General features: G+C 37.5%; 1 protein-coding gene across 1 annotated transcript in view; it reads right to left on the reverse strand.

Moving 5' to 3' along the window:
- Nucleotides 1-27112, reverse strand: part of Galntl6 (polypeptide N-acetylgalactosaminyltransferase like 6) — a 199582-nt gene that overhangs the window by 51660 nt on the left and 120810 nt on the right. Inside the window, exon 5 of the mRNA XM_046427557.2 lies at nt 14790-15011. Coding sequence (XP_046283513.2) covers nt 14790-15011 — 222 coding nt within the window. The remainder of the gene's footprint in view (nt 1-14789; nt 15012-27112) is intronic.

Genomic DNA, 27112 nt, shown 5'->3' on the forward strand with positions numbered 1-27112 from the left:
GTCACAGCCAAACTTCCCAGTTGTATCACCAGCATTGTGAGTTCAAAGGGTCCCTAAAGCCAGAGAAATGTTTGAATAAGCTGCAAGATGCAAATCCAGTCTGCTTTTAACTTCATTGAGCAATTTTATAATTCATTTGTGGGGGTACAGGTGGTAGGGAGGATGAGGAGGAAAAGTAGAGGACTATTGTATCAATGGAGGACTATCATTTTTTTTTTTTTTTAAGGTACTGGGGATTGAACTCAGGGACGCTCTATCATACATTCCCAGTCCTTTTTATTTTATTTTTTGAGACATGGTCTCGATTAGTTGCTGAGGCTTGCCTTGACTTTGTGATTTTCCTGCCTCAGGGTCCCACATAGCATGTGGATTATAAGCATGTGCCACCTTGATTTCACCCTGTTCAGTTTGACTGAGGTGTAGACTAGATAAGAACTGGAACACCTCCCTTTATCTGCTCACTCAGAAGGTCACCACTAAATCATACACTATTGGAAACAATTTTTACTTGCACATTCAGTTTCTTTACTTAGCTTACAACTTTTATTCAGAACATGCTCTGGAAAATTGGACCTTTTAAGGAAGGGAAAAAACAGTTTTTTTTCTCCTTCAAAAGAGAATATTTTTACTTCCATGTCTTTTACTTTGGCATGGAAGGAATTTCTTTTAGGCATTGGGTCTTTTAAATTTTCATTATGAAGGTCTATGACATATGTGAATCTTGGGGTAAATTCTGCAATCTTTTGACTTTGAGAGCTGGCTAGAGACTTACAAAAATCACATTCCAGTTATGTTAGCCATTACTTTGAAAGTGAAAATTACTATTACTACTATATCATTGTTATCAGTGCCACTATGACTACCAGTACTAACAGGTGACTTCTGATGATTATTTGTCATGCGCCAGATGTGGAGATAAGAACTTTACATAATAGTATAGTTAACTCCCAACAACCTCTACAATATAAGGACTTTCATTCTCATTTTACTGCTGAGAAAAACTGAGAAAGATTAAAATAACTTGTCTGATTCTAACATATCCCGTAAGCATTGGAGCTAGACTTTGAAGAAACAAGTGCCTAGAAAATCAGTAGAACTGAGCATGTATACTGACCTGTGAGGAACTGAGAAAGCTGGTCATTTCTTTTTTACCCTTGCATTTACCCAACATTGTACAATGCACATTATGTGTTGCAAAGTGTGACCAATTCATGTTCGTAGAAACAAAGAATGAGGAAAGTTAATGGATATTTAGCACTTTGCTAATTATCTCAAATGTTAATTTGGGAGTTATAAAATGGCATTTTATATGCTCATTTTTATGCACTTATATCAGGTAGCCTATTAATAGAAAGGCATGAATTATGGATTTGCTCTTTGTTCAGAGTGCACAGGCTGGGACTATTGAAGAACAGCATGTTCCAATTCTGTCACGCCTGCCATGCTGTGATTGTGGAGACGCAGTCTGATCAGAAGTCATTATGCACATTAAAGAGGGTTTCAAGAACTCTCGGATTTAATCGGTATCCTGTGAGTGAGGTGTCTGTCCATCAAAATGATGAAAACAGCTCACCCTCATTAGATCTCACTAGTTCTTAAGCTACATGAGAGCAAGAACAATGTCCGAGGCGCTCACCATTCAACCTTTGTGATTAGTGCTGGGCCCATTAATATTTCCTGAGTGAAAAAAATAAAAGAATAAAAACGAACCTGGATAGGTGAGTTAGTAGTTGTGTAAGGTCACCTGAAGGAGACAGGATGGCCAGAAAAACTTCACCAAGATTTACCTAAGAGCTTAGCTTAGAAAAGAACCACGTTCAGTAATGGAAAGACTGTGAAGGAAAAGCTGGCAGTGCCATTGACATGCTTGCTGTCCCCGGTAACCAGCTGCTGCAAATGGTCCCAGCCTCAATGGCCGTGTTATCCTTAGGGTGGAGATGAAAATTTTAGGCTAAAAAAAAAGAAAATTTGAGGCTAAAGGCAACGGATTTCCAAACCCATTGGCATCCAGATACCATTAAGCATTCTCTTCATCTTTATTGATTCTGTGTTCATCAGATAACCTTTTGACTCCTACATGGTCTACTCACATGGAGAGAATATTTTCAAGCAATATCAACACAGAAGTTTCCAGTGAACATTCGAAGCCTATGTAGTTGTCAGAGAATGAAAAGCACTGATTGTTCACCTGTGCATTTCTGAGTTTTGTGGAAGCTGTAGTTTTCATTGTCTATGAATAATGGACATTTTGGTGTTGATCTTGGCATTGTGCAGTTCATCTGGGGGGAGTCAGTCTTGGGGTCTGATCATTGTGAGGACTAGGAAAGAACGAGTTTCTGGATCTTCAAGGAGGAGAGAGTTTAACACAACCAGCCTTTTCCATAGGCTGATTGATGTCTCTCAACCCTTCCCATGTGGACCAGGCTGACAACAGAGAAGGTGAACCCTTGTCTGGGGAGTCAGCAAACTCAAAATGAAGTACAATATTTTTTTGAAGTGTTCATTTTATTTAAAAATATTATACTGTGTACATTCTATTCTGTAACATATGATGTTATGTGTCTACAAAGTTCTCAGTAAAGCTGATGTTTTGGTGAGATAGGTGCTTTCCTGTAGCTCTGTGGATGCCTGGGCACATGGATGAGTTCCCCTGCAGAGATAAGCTCATGATAATTTGAGAAGCCTTGACTTGGGCACCTGCTTATCTTTTGCAGGTATGTGGCCTCTGAGTTTTAGGTTTTTTTTAAATTTATTTTTATTTTTTTATTTTTTTAAAGAGAGAGAGAGAGTGAGAGAGAGAGAGAGAGAGAGAGAGAGAATTTTTAATATTTATTTTTTAGTTTTCGGCGGACACAACATCTTTGTTTGTATGTGGTGCTGAGGATCGAACCCGGGCCGCACGCATGCCAGGCGAGCGCGTTACCACTTGAGCCACATCCCCAGCCCTGAGTTTTAGGGTTTTAAATATTTTTGGCTATTTCACTTACCCTAAATAGGATTATTTCTTTATAGTGTAAAATTGACTGATTACTTTGACCTTCTAAATGATTAACTCAGACTATGTAGATTGCTACATAGTAATTTTGGTTGTGGTAATTAGAATCTTCCCTGAATATGGTTTGATAGTGATTCTTTTCTACTGTCTCTTTTCTCTGTGTGGCCTTTATTGCTATGTAGAAATAATGAATAACAATGTCATACATTTCATGAATGTTTGTTAAACTGTTTCCAGTAAGCATTTTGAAAACATGAATCATTCCATAAATTTTACTAATTGTAGTATGATTTCAAAAGTTATTTTAATTACAGATAAAAAGTGCTATAGATTAGTAATCAGTGTTTCAATCTTGAGAAAGAGAGAGAGAGAGAGAGAGAGAGAGAGAGAGAGAGATGCGCATACACGTGTGATATTTTGGCAGATAATAATAGGCCATCTGCTTACATTATTCAACAACTTGTCTCATGTATTCCATACGGGTTCTAAGTTCTAAGATTGGGCTAATAAATATCCTTAATAAAAACTTTGAGTAAAATGTTATATTATTAAGGCATTGTCTCAAACACAATAATATATAATGTGTATTTCTATACAGAAAAATGATTTTAGTCTTGGGTACAAGTAAAATAAAAATGCTGGTGTTTAGCTACCAAAACATCACCCAAAACATACTTATGCTTACTCTTTTCCTATAGATATTATGTTCACATATACCTTCAAAGGCAATGCATTTGGAATATTTTCATTATGAAAATTTCTATGAGGCAATCACTGAACTTTTTAAACCATCAGCATTTTACCATACGTTTTCATCTGCTCATTTCCCAATCTCCTCCTGTTTTGCTGGAGAATTTTAAACATAAACATCACATGTCCTTTCATCTTAAAGCTTCAATAAACTTCTCCAAATGAGTGAGAGAGAGAGAGAGTGACAGTGAAAGAAAAATAGGGAGAAAACATCCACAAATTAGCAATTGCTTAATGTCCTTTAGTATCTGGTCCACATTCACATTGCCTTGCTTGTCTCCACATGTCTGTTTTGGTTAGTTTATTCTATTCATGATTCAGATGAGTTTCATTTTATTATATTTGAGCCTTGTGAGTGTCCTGTAATCTAGAAGAGTTCCTCCTCCCTGTTTTTCTCTCTGCCATGGACTGATGGAAGAAATTGGGTTGCTACCATCTAGATTTAGCTTGAGGTGCTATTTGAATATTGCTCTACTCCTGAATTTCCTGAACACTAAAGTTAGAGCTAAAGGCTTGATTTAATTCAGTGTCAGTTTTTTTTTAAAGAATATTTCAGAGAAATGATTCTTGATTTTCTGGCTGTGTAAAGTCCCTCACATTGTTTTGTATGTCAGAATATATATATATATATATTTCAGCAATGCAAAAATTAATCAGTGGGTGTAGGTGATTTTTTGCTTGATAATTTTATTATGAATTTTATCATTAACATTTTGTCTAACAACCTTACTATTCAATGATGATCATTGCTCGATTCAGTTATTGCATTAGATGAATTGCAAAATGTTAATTTCTCTTTCTTTTGAATTTATTACCAGAAAAGCAAGACAAATGCTTGTTTCCCCTGTAAATATTTCTTTTCAGAGTTGTGATTCAGTGTCCTAGCAACTTCCAGTGGTGACCAATGAGTTTTATTTGGTCTGTTTATCTCTCCTATCCTCTTTGAAAAAAGTTTCATTATTCCTTTACAGCTTTTTGTACAGTCAATACTTGTTAAGTAACTAAGTCACTTCTTTTGATGTTCATACTGTCTCTTCTATAACAAGGAGATCCACTTCTGGCTGACTTTTCTGTCCTTTGACATAATCCATTTGACCTTTTGATGGCTTCCTTCCCTCTCTGCCTTTTACAGTAACAAAATATCCCCACCCACCTTCTACATTTTCTGTCCCACCTCTGGAATTAAACATTTCTTCAATAAAATTAGTTTTGTTTAGTAAGGAATTTCATTTAGAGATCACAACAGGAAATTAGGTGTGTTCACTGAAATTAGATTGAAAAAACATCTTAAAAGAAATTTTCAGTGGACAAAGCTACAAAAGTGGTATTTTTCTTGAAAAAATCATCATAAGTTGATACTGAAATTTCCAGTTCAGATTCAAGATTATGGGGTATTTATTTCTTCAATTGTAGGTTTGTATCTCTTTTTATATATGCTCAAATTCTTGTTTGTAACAATAAGTAACATGCTTTTAAATATGGGCACTTGAAAGAAGGCAAATTCAAAAAGTATTTAAGTATTAGAAATGCAAATCAGACCCACATCATTGATTAATGGTTCAGGTTCTATGGATCCTTATTAGTTTTGTTCTACCTCTTCAGTCATGGACTGAGAGAGGTGTGCTAAGATGTCCTTTTCTGGTGTGTTTCCCTTTCTCTTTGCCTTTCCAATAGTTTCTGCTGTTAGGAATGTGTTTTTTTCAGTGGATTGTTGTTTTTGGTATTTTAATGTCTTGTTTGACCTCTTTAAAATTTAACATATTTTGTTTTAGTCCACCCACCCATTTAGAGTCCTTCTTTCTTTGATCTGAAGATCTCAAACTCTGCTGTCTTATTTGAACTTGCCTGATATTTTTATTCTTTCATTTTTAATCTTTTTATATGATTTTGATTTTGTTATGTCTCGCATTGATAGCAGAGAGTTACATTTGCTTTGTAGTATTAGATAGTCCAATTTTTTTTCTTTCAATAGATTCACTTACATGTTCTATTTCAGGTCTGACATTGATTTATAATATATCTACTATTATCTAGAAAGTCTTTCATCATATGGTCTGTTTTCTGTTTCCAATCTTTGGTATTTAGTATGGATTGTGTTTTGTTCAACTGGCAACTTTCACACTAGTATTCTATATAATATCTAAAGAGTCATTATTTTAGGTAAAGCCTAACTGTACCCTTCTCCAGGCAATACCCAAATTAGCTATACTCCCACCCCCTTTTCTTCCCTCTCCCCCAGTGGCTAGATGTGATATTCATTTTATTTCTGATCGATGCTCATGGATAATCAGCAAATCTATTTCTATTTGCCTTTCCCATTGGTTACTTGTATTATTTCTACATTGTCAGACCATATGTAATTTGTATATACTTCTGTCCTTACAGCCAGCTTCTGTATAACCTCTGCCAAGCTTCTGCAAACAGATCATGGTTTTCTGATGTTCATTCTCTAGTATATTCCTCACAAAAGCTTTTGGTAAAACAAAACCTAAGTACTTGAATGTTTATAACTGTATTTTGATGGCCTTCATGCTTAAAGGATAGTTTGACTGGGTATAAAATCCTTGGCTCCTATTTTATTTTATTTATTTTTTTAAAATATTTTTTTAAAAGATGGACAAAATATCTTTACTTTATTGATTTTATTTATTTTTATGCTGTGTTGAGGATCAAACTCAGTGCCTCACATGTGTGAGACAAGTGCTCCACCACTGAGCTACAACCCAGCCCCTTTTATTTTATTTTCTTGAGCATCTTCACAATACTGTTCTAATGCTTTCTGGTAAAAAAATGAGCTTCAAAGTCTAATTTTTTTTTCTGGTACAGGAATTATGCCATAAATTGTCCCAGAGGCACTTTACCACTGAGCCACACTCCCAACTCTTTATTTTTTCTTTTAAGAGAGTGTCTCATGAAGTTGCTTATGGCTCCACTAAGATGCTGAGGCTAGCCTTGAACTTGTGATCCTCCTACTTCAGCCTCCTAAGTTGCTGGGATTATAGGTGTATGCTGCCATGCCCATCTGTAATTTATTTATTTTTTTACTTGAATGTTCATTTTTCCCCACTTTATTTGAAACACAATCAGGGCTGTGGGGCTGGCATAGCTCATTGGTAAAGTACTTGCCTGGCAAGCATGAAGTCTTGGGTTTGATTCCCAGCATAGGGAAAAAACAATTTCCCAGATATGTTCCTCTTAAAGTGTACATGGATTCAAATCCTTTATTTTTATGTTTACTTGAATTATAGGATTTAATATTTGTCCTTTTTAAAGGTGCTTTCTTTTTGGGAATTCTATGTGGAATGTGTTATTCCAATCTTTTGATGATTTTTTCCTTTTTACTTGTACACTTTTCCCTTTGACCCTCAATTATTCTTACTTTATTTTCCATGGTCTTTCTTGGCTCTTTTGTTTATTCTAATTTAGTCTTTATTTCTGAAATGATTTTTATTCTTTCGTGGTTCAGGCCTGAGTTTTCTCAGTTCTCTTTCCATAAAGTCGTGTTTCTATTCTAGTCATCTCATTTCTGAGCTGTTCTAACTCTGATTAATATGGTTCTTTCAAGCTTTGATTGTTTCTAAGATTCTTTAAGTTTATTTTGAAATTCACCTTCACTGAAGTCTTTACTTTCTCTGTGGTTACATTTGCACCATATTTTCATTATCTGTTGGAACTGTATTTGTTTCATTTTTATCTTTATCCTTGTATTTCTAGATGGGGTTTTTATCATAAACTGCTTATACTTTCCATATATAAATGAGGTAGTTAACTGGACTATTAGAAGAAAGTTTCTATGTAGGGCTCTCTTCTCTGTTGTTGTGAACTTTTTAAAAATAGGACCTTTTTATCTAGACTTGTCTCCCTTCTCTAAGGACTCAGCCTGTCTTACAAAAACTTTCTGTCTCTGACTCTGTGTGGTCTAGGGTTCCTCCCAAAACAGAATTGTTACTTTTACATGTATTTGGTTTTCTGTACGTTCTGAGGTCAATCACCATCTCCTTCTCGTGGCAGCTTCAGTTCTACTGGGATCTCCAGTGTTTCGTTTTGGATCCATCTCAGCAGATTAAAAAGTAAAATTGTGTGGGTGTGAGGAGGGGACAGGATGAGTCTCTGTCTTTCCAAAACAGGAGCGTTCTTGAGCGTTCGCATCATCATGGCTTGGGTGCATTCCCATGTCTCCTAACTGGTTTCCTGTGGTCTGTTTGCAGAGGTCCTTAACTTACAGCCTGTGGGGAAATCTGAATTTCATTGGTTTGATTGTTTTTATTTCTGGTCTGTAAAGGATCTTCTGTTTTTTTAGGGGCAAATATCTGTTGTTGATTTCTGAGTTCTCTCCTTGAACAAACGTCAGCACTCCTCTTTTTCTTTTTTACCAATTCCTCATCTGCTGTCTGCTGTTTAGGTCACACTAGTCCACACTCTAGAGTACCTGGGGATTCCTTGTTCTCTGTTTTACATAAGATGATATCCATGTTTGTTTTTCCTTTTGTTATTCTAAATGTTTTGTTTGGTCTGAATAATTAAGTAAAATTATGTGGCTGCCCTGTTTTAAATTAATGAATTAAATAATTTTTGTTGTTCTTTTTTTTTTTTAGTATGAGAAATTCCAGTATATTTTATAAGCAAGAATACTGTGGGAAAGATTGCTTTTATCATTCCTCACATGATATTACATAAAGTTGTACAATTAAAATAATAACTAAAAAATAAAAATAAAGAAAATTTAATACTGACATGAATTCATGATGATTCCCGAAATTTCATTTATTCCTGTCACCTGAGCCAGGATATATTTATGTGTGTAAGTATGTATCAAATACAAATACCCATATTTTAAGAATGAACAAAATAAACAGAAAAGATAAAAAGTTTTGATTGGCATATTTATATATGCCATATAGAAGAAGAAAAACACATTTGTTAGCTCTGAAGCACCTCTGATTCCATTATGACTTGAGTCAAATTCCCACCAAGGGGGCGCTAAGATGTTCAGTTTGCTCATCTGGGAATATGGGACTAAAATTGTTGTAAGGCACTTGAAGTCTGTCTTCTTAACCCCGTCTCAACTGTTGAGAATTCAGAAAACATATAACAAAATTTGAAAGGATAATGCAATTCTTTATGTGTCCTTACATTTTTCTAAACTTCTTTGTTGAGCTCCAGAGAGATGAATTAGCATAGTCTACCAGCATTGCCTCTGCCTGAGAAAATAAATGACAGATCAAGTCAACTCTAATACACTCAGAATGACAAATCATCTTTGAATGACTGCTTAATTTAAAGATCTGGTTGGATGATCTATAGCACTCGGGTGGCAGAGATGATTCCCTGCATGGTTGCTAAGGGAACAATAGAACAATCTCACTTTGCAGCTTTTCTAGTTTCAAGACCCGGTTGCAGGGGAACTCAGGAAACCTGGCCTTGGCTCTCCCTGGAGAACATGAGGAAGCTTTGCTCACTGTGCAGAAAGTACTGGCTTTTTAACTTTATCGCTCATCAGTAGTGCTCATACAGAATTTGAAAGAGGCCATATTACATTGTAAGATGGTCTTTTGGATAACGCACCTCCTAGTGTTGAACTTTCTTTCATGTAAGCTGATGTGGAGGAATTTGAAAAGCTTTGTGCACAGTGAGAACATTAGATGAAAGAGGAAGCAAGCAGGTGAAAAGAAGTCAAGAGCAACAGCTCCAGAGGAGAAACTGAAATTATTTTGGGTGACTGTCTTTGTGAACAATCTTCCATTCAGGGTGACATTCATCTTGGTAAAGGAATTTAAATAAGCAGCCAAACTAGTTCAGTATTGAGATGAAATTTGAAAATAAAGATTTAAAATCAGTTTTGCACAATTGCAAGATGACAAATGGATGTGCTGAGATTGGCACATTGAGGACAGTAAGTAGACACCTTTTAAAAGAATTTATGGCACTGTTTAGAAAAGACACCTTTGTCTGTTTTACATCTTTTATTCTGCCTCCTTACACACAATGTTTAGAATTCTGTAGAACTCTTCTTTCTGGACTATAAAGGAATACTATAAATGACTTTAGCAAATTCATGAATTCTAAGAAGGGGAAAGGATAAGAAGGAGAAAAATAATAGGAAATTCAGTTTCTTTCATTCAGAGTCTTGACACAAAAAGAGACACTTCATATGTGAGTAGTTTAAGAAGAGTTTTCCACTTTAAACCTGTTCTTACCTCATCTAAAATAGCATCCCAGAAAAGCACATTGCTTCTCTCTGAGTGCTACTAAGGGAGGTATGATTTCTATGGCTCAAAATCCTACTTGGTCTCTCTGGGCCCTCTTGCCTCCGCAGTTACACCCACTACTCTAAAGCACTGGAGGATAGGATGCCTTCTGGAGAGTACCTCTCTGTCAGATGTGACTCCCATTCTCTTTCCCTTTTGGCAGTGCTGGGGATTGAATCCAGGGCCTTGCACATTGTAGGGAAGTGCTCTACCAAGGAGGTTTACCCCTGGCCCTTTGTTTTATTTTGATACGTGGTCCTGCTAAGTTGCACAGGCTGGTTTCAAACTTTGTGATCCTCCTGAGTAGCTGGGATTAAAGGCATGGGCCACTGCCTGGCTCAGACGTGACTTTCATCTCTTCTGCCTACCTTATAAGTAGAAAGCTGGTAGAGAGAGTTGGAAATTGCTGGATCAGAGGCTTTTTTGCTTTTGGATTTCTCCTCTTTCCCTTAAGTTGAGAGAAGTGAATATTTTGGATGTAGATCTGACAGTCCATTAGAATCGATTACCTGAGATTTATTATGAAAACTGTCCTTCTGGTCAGGGTTTCCAAAGAGGTCTATTTTTTTTCTGGCCAATGGGGGAGTGATGCAGAGACTCCTCCCTGGGGTGAGAGAGAGAGCGAGAGCTCACTAAGCTCTGCATATGGGCAGAGTAGGAGAGAGGTGAATGGGACTAGACGGAGCCAGGATCTGAAGGAATGATGGAATAACACTCAGGATTCCTGGGGTTGGAGGATTCTAAGTATTGGGAGAAGCCAGTGCAAAGGCCCTGAGGTGGGATTGTGCCTGGCCTGTTTGAGGAATGGCAATGAAGCCAGTGTGGCTAGAGAAGGGTAAAGGAGGGTGAGTAAATGATGGTGGTGGGGTCAGGGGCAGGGGGCACAGGGGTGAAACCATTTAGGATCTTTGATTTTCATAGAGAGAGGTGGTAGGATTTGAAAGGTTCTGAGTGGAAGAGTGGTCTCATCTCCCATTTTAAATGGGCTGTGTTGATATTAAAGGGAAAGGAAGGGCAGAACAGGGCGATGATTTGAGAGAGAAGTGCAGTCTTGAGGCTAAATTTGTCAGGGAAATGAGCAACTGTTTATGGGCTGTTTATGGTCTGCAGCATACCCTGAGCAAACCGAGTTCCAACTACTGGAGCCAAAAGCCGCCTAAGCACTTCATGGTTTACTTAGAGTCAGTCAGGCGGGCCCAGAGAAGCAGGTGGAAACTATCCCAAGCACCAGTGCGAAACAGGTGGCCCTGCTTGCCATACAGGGTGCTTGCGCTTGGTTGCTGGAGGTCTGTGGTTTCCTCCCAGAGTTACTGGAAAAGAACCAGAGTCGACATTCATCTTTTCACTTTCTTACAAAACAGCAACTGACCTATCACATTTACTTAGGAGCTTTGCCTAGGCTAACAACTGAAAGTCTATGGGAAATCAAAGAGCCCTCTCATATACTGGATTGGATTCTGGGACAGAAAAGGGAACATTGGTTGAAAAAACGGGCAAATTCTGAATGAACTCTGTAGTTCAGCAATTACTATCGTACCAATGTTAATGAATTAACTTGATAAATAGACCAGTTGAGATTGTTAAATATGAAATGTTAACAGAAGCAGCAGCTGGGTGAAGGTGTACGTGAACTTTTTTACGACTTTGGCAAGGTTTCAGTTAATCTAAAATTTTATTATTTTTAAATAAAATTTAAAATAAAAAGTTTTACTTAAAAAAATCCAAAAGGTGGAAGAATGACACATGTGAACAGTTTGAAAGATAACTTTTCAGAGATTAAGTTGTTCCCCAAATATATTCTAAACTTTTAGTCATTTTTTAATGCACTCTTAAGAAATAGCTTGTTTTTCTACAACATAGAGTTAGAAAATAGCCTTTTGGTTATGGTTTAGATATGAGGTATTCCCCCTAAAGCTCCTGTTAATGCAGGAATATTCAGAGGTAAAAATGAGTAGATTATTAGAGCTGTAACCTAATCATTCCCCCCTCTAGTTTGAACGGGCTGATTAGGTGGTAACTGTAGGCAGGTGGGTTGTGGTTGGAGGAAGTGGGTGAGAGGGGTGTGCCCTGGAAGGGTGCATCCTCCCTGCGGCCTTTTCCCCTCTGTCAGCTCTCCCTCGGCTTCTTGTCCCCACCATGAGCCGAGCAGCTTTCCTCTGCTGGATCATTACCCTTATCGCGGTGCCTCATCTTGCACCCAGAGCAATGGAGTGGCCCTCTGTGGACTGAGCCCTCTGAAACCATGAGTCTCAAATAAACTTTTCCTCCTTTAAGTTGTTCTTGTCAGGTTTTGCTTCCAGCCACACCAAAGCTGACTAAAACACTCTCTTTTCATCACTTCATTTAGATTAAGCTGCATTACAAATACTTCACCTGCCTTCGGAATTCAATGTGCATCTTTCACTTCTTTCTGGATTCTGTCCCACCTGGGAAATAGATTCTTTTCAAAACTATTTACCAGTGCAAAGCCTTATTGTTTGTTGATTTCTCTTCTTTTTTGCCTTTCTTCAGCCTTCTAGGTCTTCACTCTTGGTATACACCCACATCTCTTCTCAGCAAATGTAACTGATCAGCATTGACCCTTGAACTAGACTCCCATTTATTTTATTCTTCCTTAAACCTAAATACAACCTTTATTTCTTTACTGTTTTGAAGCTTTGGGGGAAAGAAATTAACCATCATGTTAAAAAAATCCGATCTCAGTTTCTGATTGTTTAAACCAGTAACAATAAGTGCCATGTCTCCGGGCAAGTGACCTGCGGTGACAGGCAATTGGTATAAGGATGAAAACACGCTGCTGTAGCCCACTGGGTCTTTCAGTGGCTCTTGTTTTGATTATTTCTGGCAGGCTGTATTTTTTCAAGAACCTCCTCAATGGAAACAAGTAGCCTTATGAATTCAGGTTATGGATTAATCAGGTAATATGAGAAAATATGACCAATTGCAGTTTGAAGTGGTAGTCAGATAGGAACAAAAATTTATGTTGCCACATAAGGCAGGAAAAAGATTGATGAGATTTTAACCCAGCATTAAATCACACAATGATACTCTTGGGGTCTTCAAGTATATTTCTTAGTTATTTGTTAGGACAGCCTTTTAAACCACCGTGGGAAGCTGACAGACAGATAATTAACCAAAAAGCTTTAGGAGGAAACTCTCCACTTATTGGGTAACAAATCTTTATGCTTTCTACTATGTTAGGCTAAGAAAGTTCTTCCTAGTATGTACTTTAAATTTCCAGTGCTGTAAATTAAGCTCATGACAGAGAGCTAAAATCAATACAAGTAGACGGACAATACTAATATTCCAGGGAAGTTTTAATGAAATATTTAGGATGGCAAGAATGAGGCCAAATAAGCTGAAAATGTCAGGACCAACTACACATACTACCCCCCACCCCCCGCCTCAAAAAAAAAAAGGTGTGATGGGGAGGGAGATGGAGCTTGAGGTGATGGCCTTGACTCTTTCCCTCATACCTGGGATATTCCAGGTCCAGGCAGAGAAAGGCATTTTCTTGGATTCTTTCAGCAAAACAAGTTGCTGTGACATTCTAAATGCATCTTCTCCAGGGAACTGGGACAACTCAACCAGGAAAGATGCCTGAATGTTCTGGCCTCTTCTCTCACACCATGGAGCAATTTTTTTTTTTTTTTTGGAGTTCTCCAGCCAGTGACAATAACTAAGCAATGGCATCTTCTTACCCACACTGTAAAGCCAAGGATGACATCAAAAATCTCCTCCAAAATGATTGACAGACCTTGGCTGTTGAAAGGCTGGAGAATTGGGACAGTGTTGGCATCTGGCCCAGCCCATCCTGCATTACCCCTTGGATATATCCTCTGCTCAAAGCAGGTTAAATTGTGAGGAGAAATCCACCTTATCTGATACTAGTCTTTGCTTTACAGCATATTCTTTTCTATAGGGAAATGGCTACAGTAACAACATTGAATGGCATGGAACCCAGTACAATAGTCCTTTTTATGCCAAAAGACAGATACTTTAAATTTAGGACCTGGGGCTATTCAGCTCTTTCCATCAGGAAGTGAAATCAAGTAGAAGTGTTCAAAGGTGGAAAGGTTACTGCTTATTTCAGGAACCAATATGGCTCTGGCACATTCCACAGTCTATGTATTATGGAAATGCATTCCTTCGTGATTCTGCAGAATACACCCTGTTAGAAAAAGAGCCAAGTGCTCCCCCCGCCCCCATTGCCTTGCATACATAAAACAGCAACAGAGCTATGCATAGAGAACAGCAAGGGATCTTATTATGGATAGCAGATTGCCCTTATTTGCACTGTGTCATGACATATATTTTCATTCTCTACAAGATCTCAGAATTTCACAAATCTCAAGTAAAAATATTTCCCAGGTTTGCTTGATTATTTATTTATTTTTGTGGTATTGGGAATTGAACCCAGGGGCTTGCTCATGCTAGGCAAGTGCTCTACTATCGAACTGCACAGGCTGGCTTATAATTTCTTATTCTCCTGTCCTAACCTCTCAAGTAGATGGGATTATAGGAGTACACCACCATACCTGACTTTTCAGGTACATTTTTAAAAGCCCATCTGAGGAGTCAACAGTGGTCAATAGTTCTGGGTTGGGCTATCAATACTGAAGGTTGAATCCTTATTTCTAGTGATTTCTAAAAATAGGGTGGGCATTCATTTATCTGAGGTGATTTAAATTGATCTTTCTTGGCTGCAGGGATCAAGAACGAAGGCTTAGCTGTCCCTCCCAGCACCTGAGGCTTTGAGAGATGGACACACACAGGTAAGAGCACAGTTTCCTCACCTCACCCCAGGCGGCAGGTGGGGGCTCCACAGGAGGGTAGTATTTAGGCACATCCCAGGCCACTGCAGCCATGAACCACTTGAAGTCCTTGCACTTGAGCTGTTTGCGCAACTCCTTCTGGGCAGAGATGTCCCCAGTAGAGAGGTGTCTGTACTCAGGCCGCCGCTGGTAAATGTACTCAGCAAATTCATCCATCCAGGTCTCAGCCACCCGTTTCAGGTTCTGTGCAGTAGAAAAATAAAAACTGTCTTTTACTGGCTGATATGCTCCAAGGGAAGCTTTAGTTGCAGAAGAAAATGAAAAGAGAAGAATCAAAGAAATCAGAAAACCTCAGGCAGCTTTGGTTGGTGGCTTGTTAACAAAGAGAGTTTTCATAACTGCAAGAAGTGTGATATGATTGGCCTGTGGCTTTGAGCATAGTTTGCTTCTGGCATGGGGTTCATATGCCAATTTGGTAATTAATTTATCAGAGCCAGTAAAGATTTGGCTCACAATTATATCAACTTTCTCCTGCCTTTTATTTTATGACCAGGGAGCAGGAAGCTCAGCCCTTCTGTCAGTTTTGGGATTGAGCAGGTTACCCACACTGGGTCTCAGATTCTTCACCTGAGAATGGCAGTAGCAAGAGATAGCTACCCAGGGGGTGGTTGTAGGATTAAGCAAGGTAACAACTGTGAACTGCTTAGAATGATGCTTGGCACATGTAGATAGGATGAAAAATAGAGTCATTATTATTAGTAGAGGGAGAGTGAAGATTGGTAGGAGACCCTGGGTCCTAGGCTTGGTCATACATACTCAGCTGTTCCTATGGCCTTTGGGAGGGGCTTTAGTGGAGATGAGATGCTCTCTAAGATCCCTTCAAATTCTATGGTGCTGAGTGGTAGAGGGAACAACTGCCTTTGTCCAGAAGGTACCACTTTTGACACCTCCAGCTTGAAACAAAGGCTGGTGTCCCACAGGCTCTTATTCTTGTTTTTCCAGTTCAAATTAATTCCTTATGTTAAGTGCATGGCTGGAATGAGCACTGACCTGATTCGGTTTCTCTTGGGAACTTTAATAAGATTGAGACAAAAGTGACTCAGGTAAAAACTAGTGATATTTGGGGAAATCACTTTGTCTTAAAAATTGCTAATTTAGGACAGAACCATGCCCAGAGTTTTGCTGGATTTGGAGTCACAGGTTTTGATACCTTATTCCTAATATCTACTTTCAGTGTCTCCTGATGGACTCCCCATCAGTCCGCTCCACACGCTCCATGGATTGTGTTTGTTCTGCATCTGCAAGATGCAGAAAAGAGGCAGAACCACAGAGACTGCTCTGGTTTCTTGGTTGCCTCTATTCCTCCCTTTTTGAGAAACATATTGCCTAGACAGGAGGGTAGGGAAATGATACAGACAGTCCAAGAACTGTCCCCTGATGGGGAGTCATCTATCATTGCTTGCTGTCTCATTTCTCATCACCACTGTCTTGTCTATACACTTCCAACTCCTCTCACTCTATTTGACCTTGACACATGATCAAAGTAGCTCTTGCCACTGATTCTGAATTTCCCAATTCATTTGGGGACAGGAAAAGACCTCTCTGTGATGGCACATGTACTATATATATGTATGGAACCCAAGTGAGAGTCTGTAGCATCATCTTGCCATTTACATTTCGTTTTGACAAATGCTCTGTATGAAATGAATTCTTTTTATTTGTCTTCAGACAATTTTTATGAAGATTATGAAAAGATTCAAAGAGAATGGAAGAAATTAGTTAATATTAAAACTTTTTGATTTTAGGCTGTAGTTATAATCTTTTTTAAAAAATTTCAATTAGTAAATAAAGTGGAAATACTTAATTTTCAACTATTTTTACATCTCTCTGATAAGTGAAAATAAATAAGTTTAGGACAATATCAAAAAGTAGAAGCAAGGAAGCAAATTACCCAGAAATAATGAGAAAGTGACTTTATTAAGAGAAAATAAGTTTTAAAACTTCTGATAGCTCACAAAAAAGAATTCGTCATGAGGGAATCTATTTTGACTTAGATTAAACACTTTAAAACTGTGTCATGAAGTTAGAGGTAGTTTTTTTTTTAAATATTTAAAGACTTTGTTTTATTCATTTTTTTATTTATTTGTAGTGGAAATTGAACTCAGGGGCACCCAATCTCTGAGCCACATCCCCATTTTTTATTTTATGTTTTATTCAGAGACAGGGTCTCACTGAGTTGCTTAGCACCTTGCTGTAGCCGAGGTTGGCCTTGAACTCACAATCCTCCTGTATCAGCCTCCCAAGGGGCTAGAATTACAGGCATGTGCCACTGCGCCCAGCAAGACTTTTTTTTTTCTTTTTTCTTTTTTTATTGTAGTACAAAGACTGGTGATGTGAAGGTGGAGATGTAGCAGCCATTGTCTTGGTTAGCATCATCTGCCTATTCTGATGGCCATGAATGTGCAAAAGCTACCGCCACCCTGTGTTATGCTTTTCCCAAAGCTGCCCATAAGATCCTGACCCCACACACTAATCCTGAGGCAGAAAAAGCTGCTAAAGAGTATCCTGGCTTCCCTGCCTGTGGTCCAACACATCACAAAGCCCATCTCCATGAGGCTGAAGCAGCTTGGCGGGGACTCTATTCCATAGAGACCCATGGCCACCAGCATCTAGCTTGTGGTCTCAGCCTCTCAGTTTTCTAGATCTATTTTTTTCAAATTCTATCACCTTGCATGAATACAAGCACATGTGCATGCTCATCTGGGCATATAAGCTGTTGGAATAAGAAAGTATCATATTATGAATGAATGTGAACAAATTCATAGGGTGTGCATATAACTAGTGATAAAGGTCTTGAAATAGGAACAATTAAAGGAAGTGCCATTGGTAAAGGCTAGATTTTGTTTCTTTGGGTTTTTGAAACAGAAATGGAAATATTATTAAACACCTCAAAGAGGAATTGATTAATTTAGATAGATATGATTTAGAAATGGCTCAAAGAATGATGATCAATGTTATTCAAATAAGCAATATTAATAAGTAAAAGGGGTGGGTGATAAATTGTCAGCTTCAGGAAAACTGTATTACTACTAACTGAGGGACTAGCCAGTTAGCTGTGCATCATCATGTCCTTTTCAAATTGAAATACATTAAGTTGTAGATTAGATTTTATGATTTCTCAAACACTTCAGAAGTATTAGGACCATGAACATATCTCAGGAATAATGTCAAATCATTGATTATTTTTTAAAAATTTTTTCAGGTGTTATTGTTTAGGTATTAAGTATTCCCCAAAAGCTCATGTGTGAGATAATGCAAGACCATTAAAAGGTAAAATGATTTTGAGAGTTGAATTAATCAATGAATTAATTCAGTGATATGGATGAACTTGGTGGTAACTGTGAGAAGACAGGATTGTGGCTGCAGGAGGTAGGTCACTGGGAGCATGTGTTTGGAGTATATTTTTTTGTCTCTGGTGAGCAGGTCTCTTTCTCTGCTTCCTGGCTGTTATTTACTGAGCTGTTTTCTCCACCGTGCCCTTCTGCCAAGATGTTCTGACTCACCTTGGGCCCAGAGCTATGGAGTCAATTGGCTTTGGACTGAACTTCTGAAACTGAGTGCCCAAATAAACTTTTCCTTCCCTATCTTGTTCTTGTGAGGTATGTTGGTCACAATGAGGAAAAGTTGACTAAAACACTAGGAGAAAGTAATAATAATTTTATAATAATTGCAAAGACTATGATGGCTGGTTTCTCTCTAATTATGACTGTTCCATAAACATTTAAATGCAAATAAAAATCCTGACCATTCTCTATTGAGCCAATAACTCATTAGACATCTTCAATTATAGGTTCTCTAAATAGAATTTCCTATCAGGAGGAAGCTTTCAGTTGTTATGGTCAAGGAATAGCCTTCAATCTCAAACCATCCAGGTGGCTGGCCAAATAAAATCACTCTGGAGTCATTATTATGGAAGTAACAATATATTATATTAATTTGTCAGAGTAGTTCTTTTATAGATTATAGACTAAACCCACTCACTCCAGGAAATAGTCATAATCATATACATATTTGAATTCATCAGTGTATTTACATAGGAGTACAAAGTACACATTCAAATACATGGAGGTAATGGGGTAGGTGCAAAGCAGTATTTCTCACTTAAGCATTCATAGCTGTGAAAACTTGTGTAGGCTTATGAAACAGAGATATCCCCATAACATTTCTTGCCAGAAATGATAAAAGAGAAAAATAATTCAATCTTGAGTTGTCCCATCTGTTTCTGAGATTGAATGAAATTGGTAAAGTTTCTGAGATGTTCAAATAATAGTTATCAAGAGGAAAAAGAGTCTAAAACCTGGACAACGGGAGACAGATACATGTGGTCATTTACTCCTGAACTACCAGAAGTTACATCTATAGACATTTTCTTGTACACATGGAGCCAGGTTTTAGCCGGATTTCCCATTTCGTGAAATTTAAACAAAAGTGCTTTAACTTCAGATGTCCTTGACCCCCTCAAAATTTCTGGGGATTCCCATGGGTGGGTGTTCACACATATGTCCTTCATTTCCTTTTCCTGTTTGGGGATTTTTTCTACTGCTGGCATCTTTCCCTCTGTTGTGCAAATACTTGAATGGGAGTGCTTAGGTACTTTTCTTCATCTCTTAAATGCCTTCAAAGTAGATCACTTAAGTGTAGGCTTTTCCTGAAGATTTTCAGGCAATAGCAGAGACTTACATGATTCAACAGCAAGAATGATGCTATAGGATGGAGCATTTGACCTCTTGAATTCTTTTAAATCTTTTGATTGCTGTAGGAGATGTCTCCCTAACCAAAATTTCCTTCTTCAGTCTGATGGCTTCCTGCCATGATACTGCCCTCAAAATTTCTTTAAGCTCTCCTTTGTAGAGCTGTACCAGAATATCATGTTTTCCCTTTTTCATGAAGATCAGATTCATCTTCTTCATTGTCCCTGATCATCCTGGACAACTCTGAGGTCTATTTTTTCCCATAACCAAAATGTTCCTTCCAGGTGTTTCTCTAAACAAGACAGTTCCCCTAAAGAAACATCTGACTCTTGAATTATACCCCACCTCCAAGTTTTTGCTACATAAGGGTTGCCCACTGTTTAAAACATTCCACAATAGGTCCCTGGTAGTTCTCTTAATGTTATTCTCCTGCATGAAACTTCTGTTTATATGAACTTCTCCATTCATTGCCTCTAAAAAAAAAATTCAAGCACCTCCTGCCTTTGTCCACGTCAGTTTTCCTTCCTCAGTGCTCTCTCCTATTCGTTTGATCCCATCTGTTCCATGAAACTTTTTATTTCTTCCAATTAGAATTGCCAGATAAAACACATGGCATATAGTTAAGTGTGAATTCCAGAAAAACAACAAATAATTTAAAAATACAAATATAATTAATGCTGAAATTAATAGTATTGCATGGGACATGCCTTTATTGAAAATTCTTTGTTGTTTATATCTGAAATTCAAATTTAGATGAGCATCTTGTACTTTTATTTGCTAAATCTGGCAACCCTACATCCCCAAATACATAATTTTCCAATAATATGTGTTCCGTGAATGTTTGTAATTCATTTAGTGACTCTATGTGCAGAGGCTGGCACACCTCGATGCTATTGACAATACATTCACCAAAACATGGTGAATGTTTTGCTTCTATGGAAATTATTCCAGGGAAGTTTCCAGCAGCTCTCTGTGGAGAAGTCTGCTGTGATACACAGCTGATATCAAATAAACACGCAATCCCACTGCTTTTCAGCTTCTAACAGGTGGCTCCTGCTGGCCCTCTATCTGTGAAGCAAGCAGGGAGGTGGCCACAGAGTTTAAGGAAACAGCAGGGCTAATTGGTAGCTAGAGGCAAAGGCTCAGCATGGCTAGAATGGTCTGATTAAGGCGCACTGCTAACTTCTGAGAATGAGTAGGTGAAGGCCCTCTATCTTTGCATATCTGAGCTGGGCTTCATTTAAGATCAAGTTCATGTGAACACAGAAGATTGGGGTAGAGGGCCCAATTGCATTTGAGTTGGATGGACCTGAGAGGTCTTCCCCTGCTGGGAAAGTGCCCACAGCATAGAGGTCATGTTACTGTTTGAGAAAGATATCTACTGGAGCTGAGGAATGAATATAGTTCTTTGGTGTAGAAAGCAAATGAAGGATTTCTCTATTTTAAAAAGCTGCAGACCTTCATACTTCTTGGTGATAAATGAAGTAAAAGCTGTTATTCTGAGCACCTTCTGTGTAAAAGACATTGGTAGCATGCTCTATTTTTATGGCACCCTCTGTGATTTCTTGCCTATTAATCACAACATGTTCCCCTATTCAACCCAAACTGGTATTAATCTCTGCTTTCTCTGTGTTACCCATATATTTATTAACGCATTTAACACATTCAGCTCTATTTAGAGGTCTTTTGCATTCAAGTCCTATTTTCTTTGTACAGTCCAGCACTAAATCTGTCCTTAATTCTAATACTCATCAGGTCTCAGAATTGATATTTTATAAGGAACATTAAATCACATTTCTAGCTCAGTTCATATGAATGGATTTCTAGTTCTGACTGTTCATCTTTATTGGGCAGCAGGAGGAAAATAGATCGTTCCATTTTTTTTCCTGCTGGTTCAAGAAGCTACATGTGCTAATTATTTTTTGGCCAGCAACATTTTAGGCCCTACTGTTCAATTCTCCTAAAGATGCAATCCCTGTTCAGCTTCTCAGCATAATTTTTGGGAGTCAATTAAAATTGTTTCCCTGGCCATGAGACTGTCCCAGACATTTATATTACTTGGACCACCTCATCTCAGCAACGTGCTTCTGCTTCTTTGTGCAGGGGGTGATTATTACATATGCATCCTAATCCACAAACTGGGATTGTGTCAATATTAGCCTATTGTATTATAGAGAGTTGAGTAATAGATTTTTCTTTCTTCAGCTATATATTGTTTGGTGCTTCCTGGGCCCCAGAAACTAGTAACAGCTCACAGAGCCAATCTCATACAGATACAGTTTCTTATTTGTCACAGTCACTCCTACAGCAAGGAATTGTATCCCTATCCCATGACTTTAAAAATTTTGCTTTGATTTGAATGCATTTCTCATCTCCTCTTTGAAGCTTAAGAGGGCTTTAGTGTCTCAGTAGTCCCATTCCAAAGCCCTCTTATCATTGATAATATGATAATGTCATGATGGGTACAGCTCAAAAGAGAATCTCTTTAAGCGAGTCCCAACCTCAGAACAATTATTCAGCCCCACGCTACTTTCCTCTGATCTGAAGGCTTCTTTGAAGTCAGTGGGAAACCTTCAGTGTAGGGAGAGGAGGCTAATCCAGTCTTACAAACAAGGCTTCTCTGACAGACAATTTCCTCTTCCTTCTTCCCCAAGGCTGTGTGAGTTGTTTGTAGGTGGTTACCTGCTTTTGGTTGTCTTGAACAAAGGTTAGCTTTTTCTTTGATTTTATATCTTTATCATATTTTTGCCTGAATCTTTTGAATATTTATGGTAGTGTTTATGGAAGCATTTGATGTAAGGCTGAACAAAAATCAACTCCCTGAATGATTTAGTAATATATCTTATTAAAAAAAATGTTGGTAAACTTAACTTTAAAAAACAACGTCATTGAAGAATAATAGATATATATGAAACTGCTTATATTTAAAGTGTGCAATTTCGCACACTTTGACAAACATATATATTCAATGAAATCATCACCACAATTCGGATAATGAACATATTCATTGCCTCCAAATGTTTCCTCTTGCTTCTGACAGTTCTCAGTTTCTTTCCTGTGGGAGTTTTAACCATTCTCAGGTAACCAGCAATAAGTTGTTTTTTTTTTTTTTTTTTTTTGGGCACTGTTATTTAATTTGCATTTTCTGAACTTTTATATAAGTAGAATCATAGAATATGTGCTTTTTCTACCTGGCTTCTTTTACTCAGCATAATCATTCTGAGGTTCATTCATATAGTTTTATGTATTACTTATTTTTTTGTATCAAGTATTGAACCCAAGGGTTTTCAACCACTGAGCCATATCTTCGGCCCATTTTATTTTTTACTTTGAGACAGGGTCTTGCTAAGTTGCTTAGGGCCTTGCTAAGTTCCTGAGTCTAGTTTTGAACTTGTGATCCTCCTGCCTCAGCTTCCCGAGCCTCTGGGGTTACAGGCATGCACCATGTATTACTTTATACTGTATTTTGTCATATGAATATACCACAATTTGTTTATCCATTTCTCAGATGATGGACTTGTGGGTTATTTCTAGTTTTGGGTTATTTCTAGTTTTGGGCTATTACAGATATAGCTATTATGAACAGTCTTATACAAGTCTTTGTATGGGCATTTGCTTAAATTTCTCTTGGGAATATATCTTGAAGTGGAATGATTGGATCATGTACTAGGGTATATGCCTAACTTAAAGAAACTGCTAAAATCTTTTCTAAAGTGGTTGCTGTATTGAACATTCTCATCAGCACTATATGATTATTTCAGTTACCTTACAACTTCCTCAACGCATGTTATCATCAGCCTTTTTAATTTTGGCCACTATAAAATTGTGTAGTAATAACTCATTATAGTTTTAATTTGCATTTCCCTAAGGACTAATGATATTAGGCATCTTTACATTTACTTATTTACCATCTATATATTGTCCTTGGTGAAGTATCTGTTCAATTATTTTTCCCATTAAAAAATTATTATTTTGGTGCTGGGGATTGAACCCAAGATAATTTTTTTAAATATGTATTTTTTATTTGTCCTAATTAGTTATACATGGCAGTTGAATGCATTTTGACATATCATACATAAATAGAGTATAACTTCTCATTCATCTGGTGATGTAGAGTTACACAAGTCATGTAATCATATATGCATATAGGGTAATAATGTCTGATTCATTCTTCTATATTTTGTGCCCCTATGTTCCCTCTCTTTCGTTCACTCCCCTCTGTCTAATCCAAAGTACCTCTATTCTCCCCACCCTTATTATGAATTAGCATCCAAATATTAGAGAAAACATTGGGCATTTTGTTCTTTGGGACTGGCTTATTTCACTTAACATAATATTCTCCAGTTCCATCCATTTACTGGCAAAATGCCATAGTTTCATTCTTCTTTAAGGCTGAGTAATATTCCATTGTGTGTGTGTGTGTGTGTGTGTGTGTATGTATGTATGTATATATATATATCACAGTTTCTTTATCCATTCATCTGTTGAAGGGCACCTAGGTTGGTTCCATAATTTAGCTATTGTGAATTGAGCTGCTATAAACATTGATGTAGCTGCATCGTTGTAGTGTGCTGTTTTTAAGTCATTTGGGTATAAATCTAGGAGTGAGATGACTGGGTCAAATGGTGTGAACCCATGGATCTTGTTCATGTTAGTCATGTGCTCTATCATTGAGCTATACCATGGCTCTTGATTTTTTAAACTATTAAATTTTGAGAATTCTTTATATATTTTGCGTACAAGTACTTTGTCAGATATGATTTGCAAATATTATCTCACAGTCTTTGCCTTCTATTTTTATTGCCTTAACTGCCTTTGAACAGTAGATGTCTTAATTTCAATGAACTTCAATTTATCAATTTTCCCCCTTAGAGATAATTATTACGGTATTTCTTAGAAGTTTTCACGTAACTTCATAAATTTTTTCTTCTATTTTTCCCTAAAAATATTTCAGTTTTACCCTTTACATAAGTCTGCTTCATTTTAAGCTCAATTTGTACATGGTACAAGATATGGATTGAAATTTCCTTTTTTTTTGGGTATGGGATATCCAATTGTTCTAGCATTATTTGCTAGAAAAACCTACCTGTTCTCCATTGTATTAGCTTTAGACCTTGTTGAAAATCAATCAATCCTATGAATCCATTTTTGGACTCTATTCTCTTTAGCATTTTTAAACATTTTTTTTAAACACTGCACATGTCTATCAGTTTTTGTCATTGTTGAGTTGTAGTAGTTTAAAATATGCTCTGGATATTAACCCTTATCAGATATATGATCTGCAAATTTTTCTCCCTTTCCTTCACTACCTTTTTACTCTGTCAGTCATATCCTTTGATGTATAAGTTTGCCTAATTTTTAAGCTTCTAGTGTGTCACGTGAAATAATTATGTCTCTTAAGGTAAAACTATGCTGAATGTTTCCTATGAAAGGCTGCTAAGCAAAAACCGCAGTATTAGTTATTTATTGATGCATAAGAAATTACCCCACACCTGAGTGGCTTAAAACAATAATAAATTTTTAAAAATCATTCATAGCTTCTGTGGGTCAGAGCTTGGGAGTAGTTAATGGTTAGGCAATCTGGTTAAGATTTCTCATGAGTTTTAGTCAGATTCTTCCAGAGGAAGCAATCATAAATTTCAATGGGGCTGGAAGTTCTTTTTCCAAGATGGCTTAATTACATTGTCACATTGGTGCTTGCTGTTGGTAAGAGGACTCTATTCTCTCTCATATGAACTTTTATACAAGGCTTCTTGAGTATCCTTAAGACTTGGTGTTGTTGTAGGGTGTGAACTGATAAATACAATCAATAAGAGTGTAAGTTATAGGTTATAGATTAGAAAAAAATATAGATTATAGATATAAGATTTTGACAAGTGAGAAAAGACAATTATAAAGCAAGAACTGTCATAGAAAGGCCTAAGACTTCATTTTGTTGCCTTCTATAAAAATACTGTTACAAGAGCTGTTTCTGAGAAACTGAGATGAAAGATGTTTTCTTATAATATATTGTTTTTTGTACTTTGTACCCTACGAAATGTACTTAACCCAGGATGTGGTGGTCTTGGTGACCCAAGACATTGAACTGATCCTCACCCCTGCTAACCACCTGCTCAAACTCAGGATACTGTTGTCTAACACCTGCTTAAACCCAAGATGCGATTGCCTTGAGTTGCTGTGCTAATTGCTGTCTTAGGTTCTATGACTGGCTTGCTTGCATGACACTAAGGAAAGTCCCTGAGCTGGGTTTTTGTCCTTAAATTCCCAAGACATAGGCCAGGAAATTGCTGTTCTCCCACAGAGCTTCAGTCTCTATGGGTGGGTGACAGTCCCTGGCCAGGTATAAATAAAGCTCTCTTTGATTTGAATTCAGACTTAGAGTGTCTTCTGAAGCGACTCCCCATAACAGTGTCTGGCTTCTCCAAAGCAAGTTCTTCAAAAGAACAAGCTGGAAGCTGCATTTGCCTTGGACACACACACACACAAAATAGGATGATAAGACAAAAGTAAAAGCATGGCTTCTTATTTTTACTTATTCCATCAGACACTCAAAGGACTTTTGGGCTAAGATTGAGGATCAGAATATGATGGAATTATTTCCATGATTACATTTTTGAAATTCTGGGCAAGTGGAGATAACCAGAGATATTGAACTATTGGAGACAGACCATAAGAACAGAGATCTTCTGAGTCTAAGTGAGCTAGGCTTTAGCCATCCTGTTTGAGCCTAACCAGGATCCAGAGAATGTCTGGCACTTGAGGACTGAAGCATTGATTCCTTCAGAGACATAACCACGAGTTGAAGTTAGTGCTCTTATTGTGTGTGTATGGTGGTTATAATGGTGTGTCTTCCTTGGTGGCTTCAAAGGCAGAAGATAAAGAGCAGGAGCAGAAGAGGCAATCATGGGACACAGTGAATCTGGCAGGTGGGTGCATGAGCATCTGGGAGATCTGGAGACCCTTTGGGAACATCTGAAGGTTGTTCATTTCTGGCAATAAAGCCAATGGTACCTTGCGCCATCACAATTTACATGTCAAAGGAAGTATGACTTATTTCCAGATAATTATTATAAATCCATTTGATATTTAAAAACAATAAGCTATAACCAACATTTCCAACCATTAGCCAAAGAGGGTATCAAGAGTCACAGGAACACCCATGGCAAATATTCAGACAAAATGTGGCTACCCTAAATGGCACTATAGCATTTATTCCAGCAGTTGTTAGTAGACCTGTTTGATTGTCCATTCTTTCAAAACAGGCAGAAAAAAATCCTCTATGTTTATAAGTGCTCATTTCAGAATCCTCAGATCAAATATGTCTGTTTATAGCTTAAGCAATCTGTGAAATTTTATTTATTTTTTCTTGGCAGTGGTGAGGATCAAACCCAGGGCCTCGAGCATGCAAGGCAAATCTCTACCACTGAGTTATAGCTCCATCCTGAGAAACTGTTTTATAAACTGTTTTCAGAATCAGAACACCCAAAACACAGACACCACAAAGTTAGCATTTGGTTTTTGACCAGTTGTCAATTTACAAAGCACCAAATGTTTTTCTCAACCTCATCCATCACTAAAAAAGAGATACATTGG

This window comes from Marmota monax, unplaced genomic scaffold (genome assembly GCF_021218885.2).
Source record: "Marmota monax isolate L192 unplaced genomic scaffold, Marmota_monax_Labrador192_F-V1.1 WCK01_AAM20220418_F8-fsc00159, whole genome shotgun sequence".
Taxonomy (NCBI): domain Eukaryota; kingdom Metazoa; phylum Chordata; class Mammalia; order Rodentia; family Sciuridae; genus Marmota; species Marmota monax.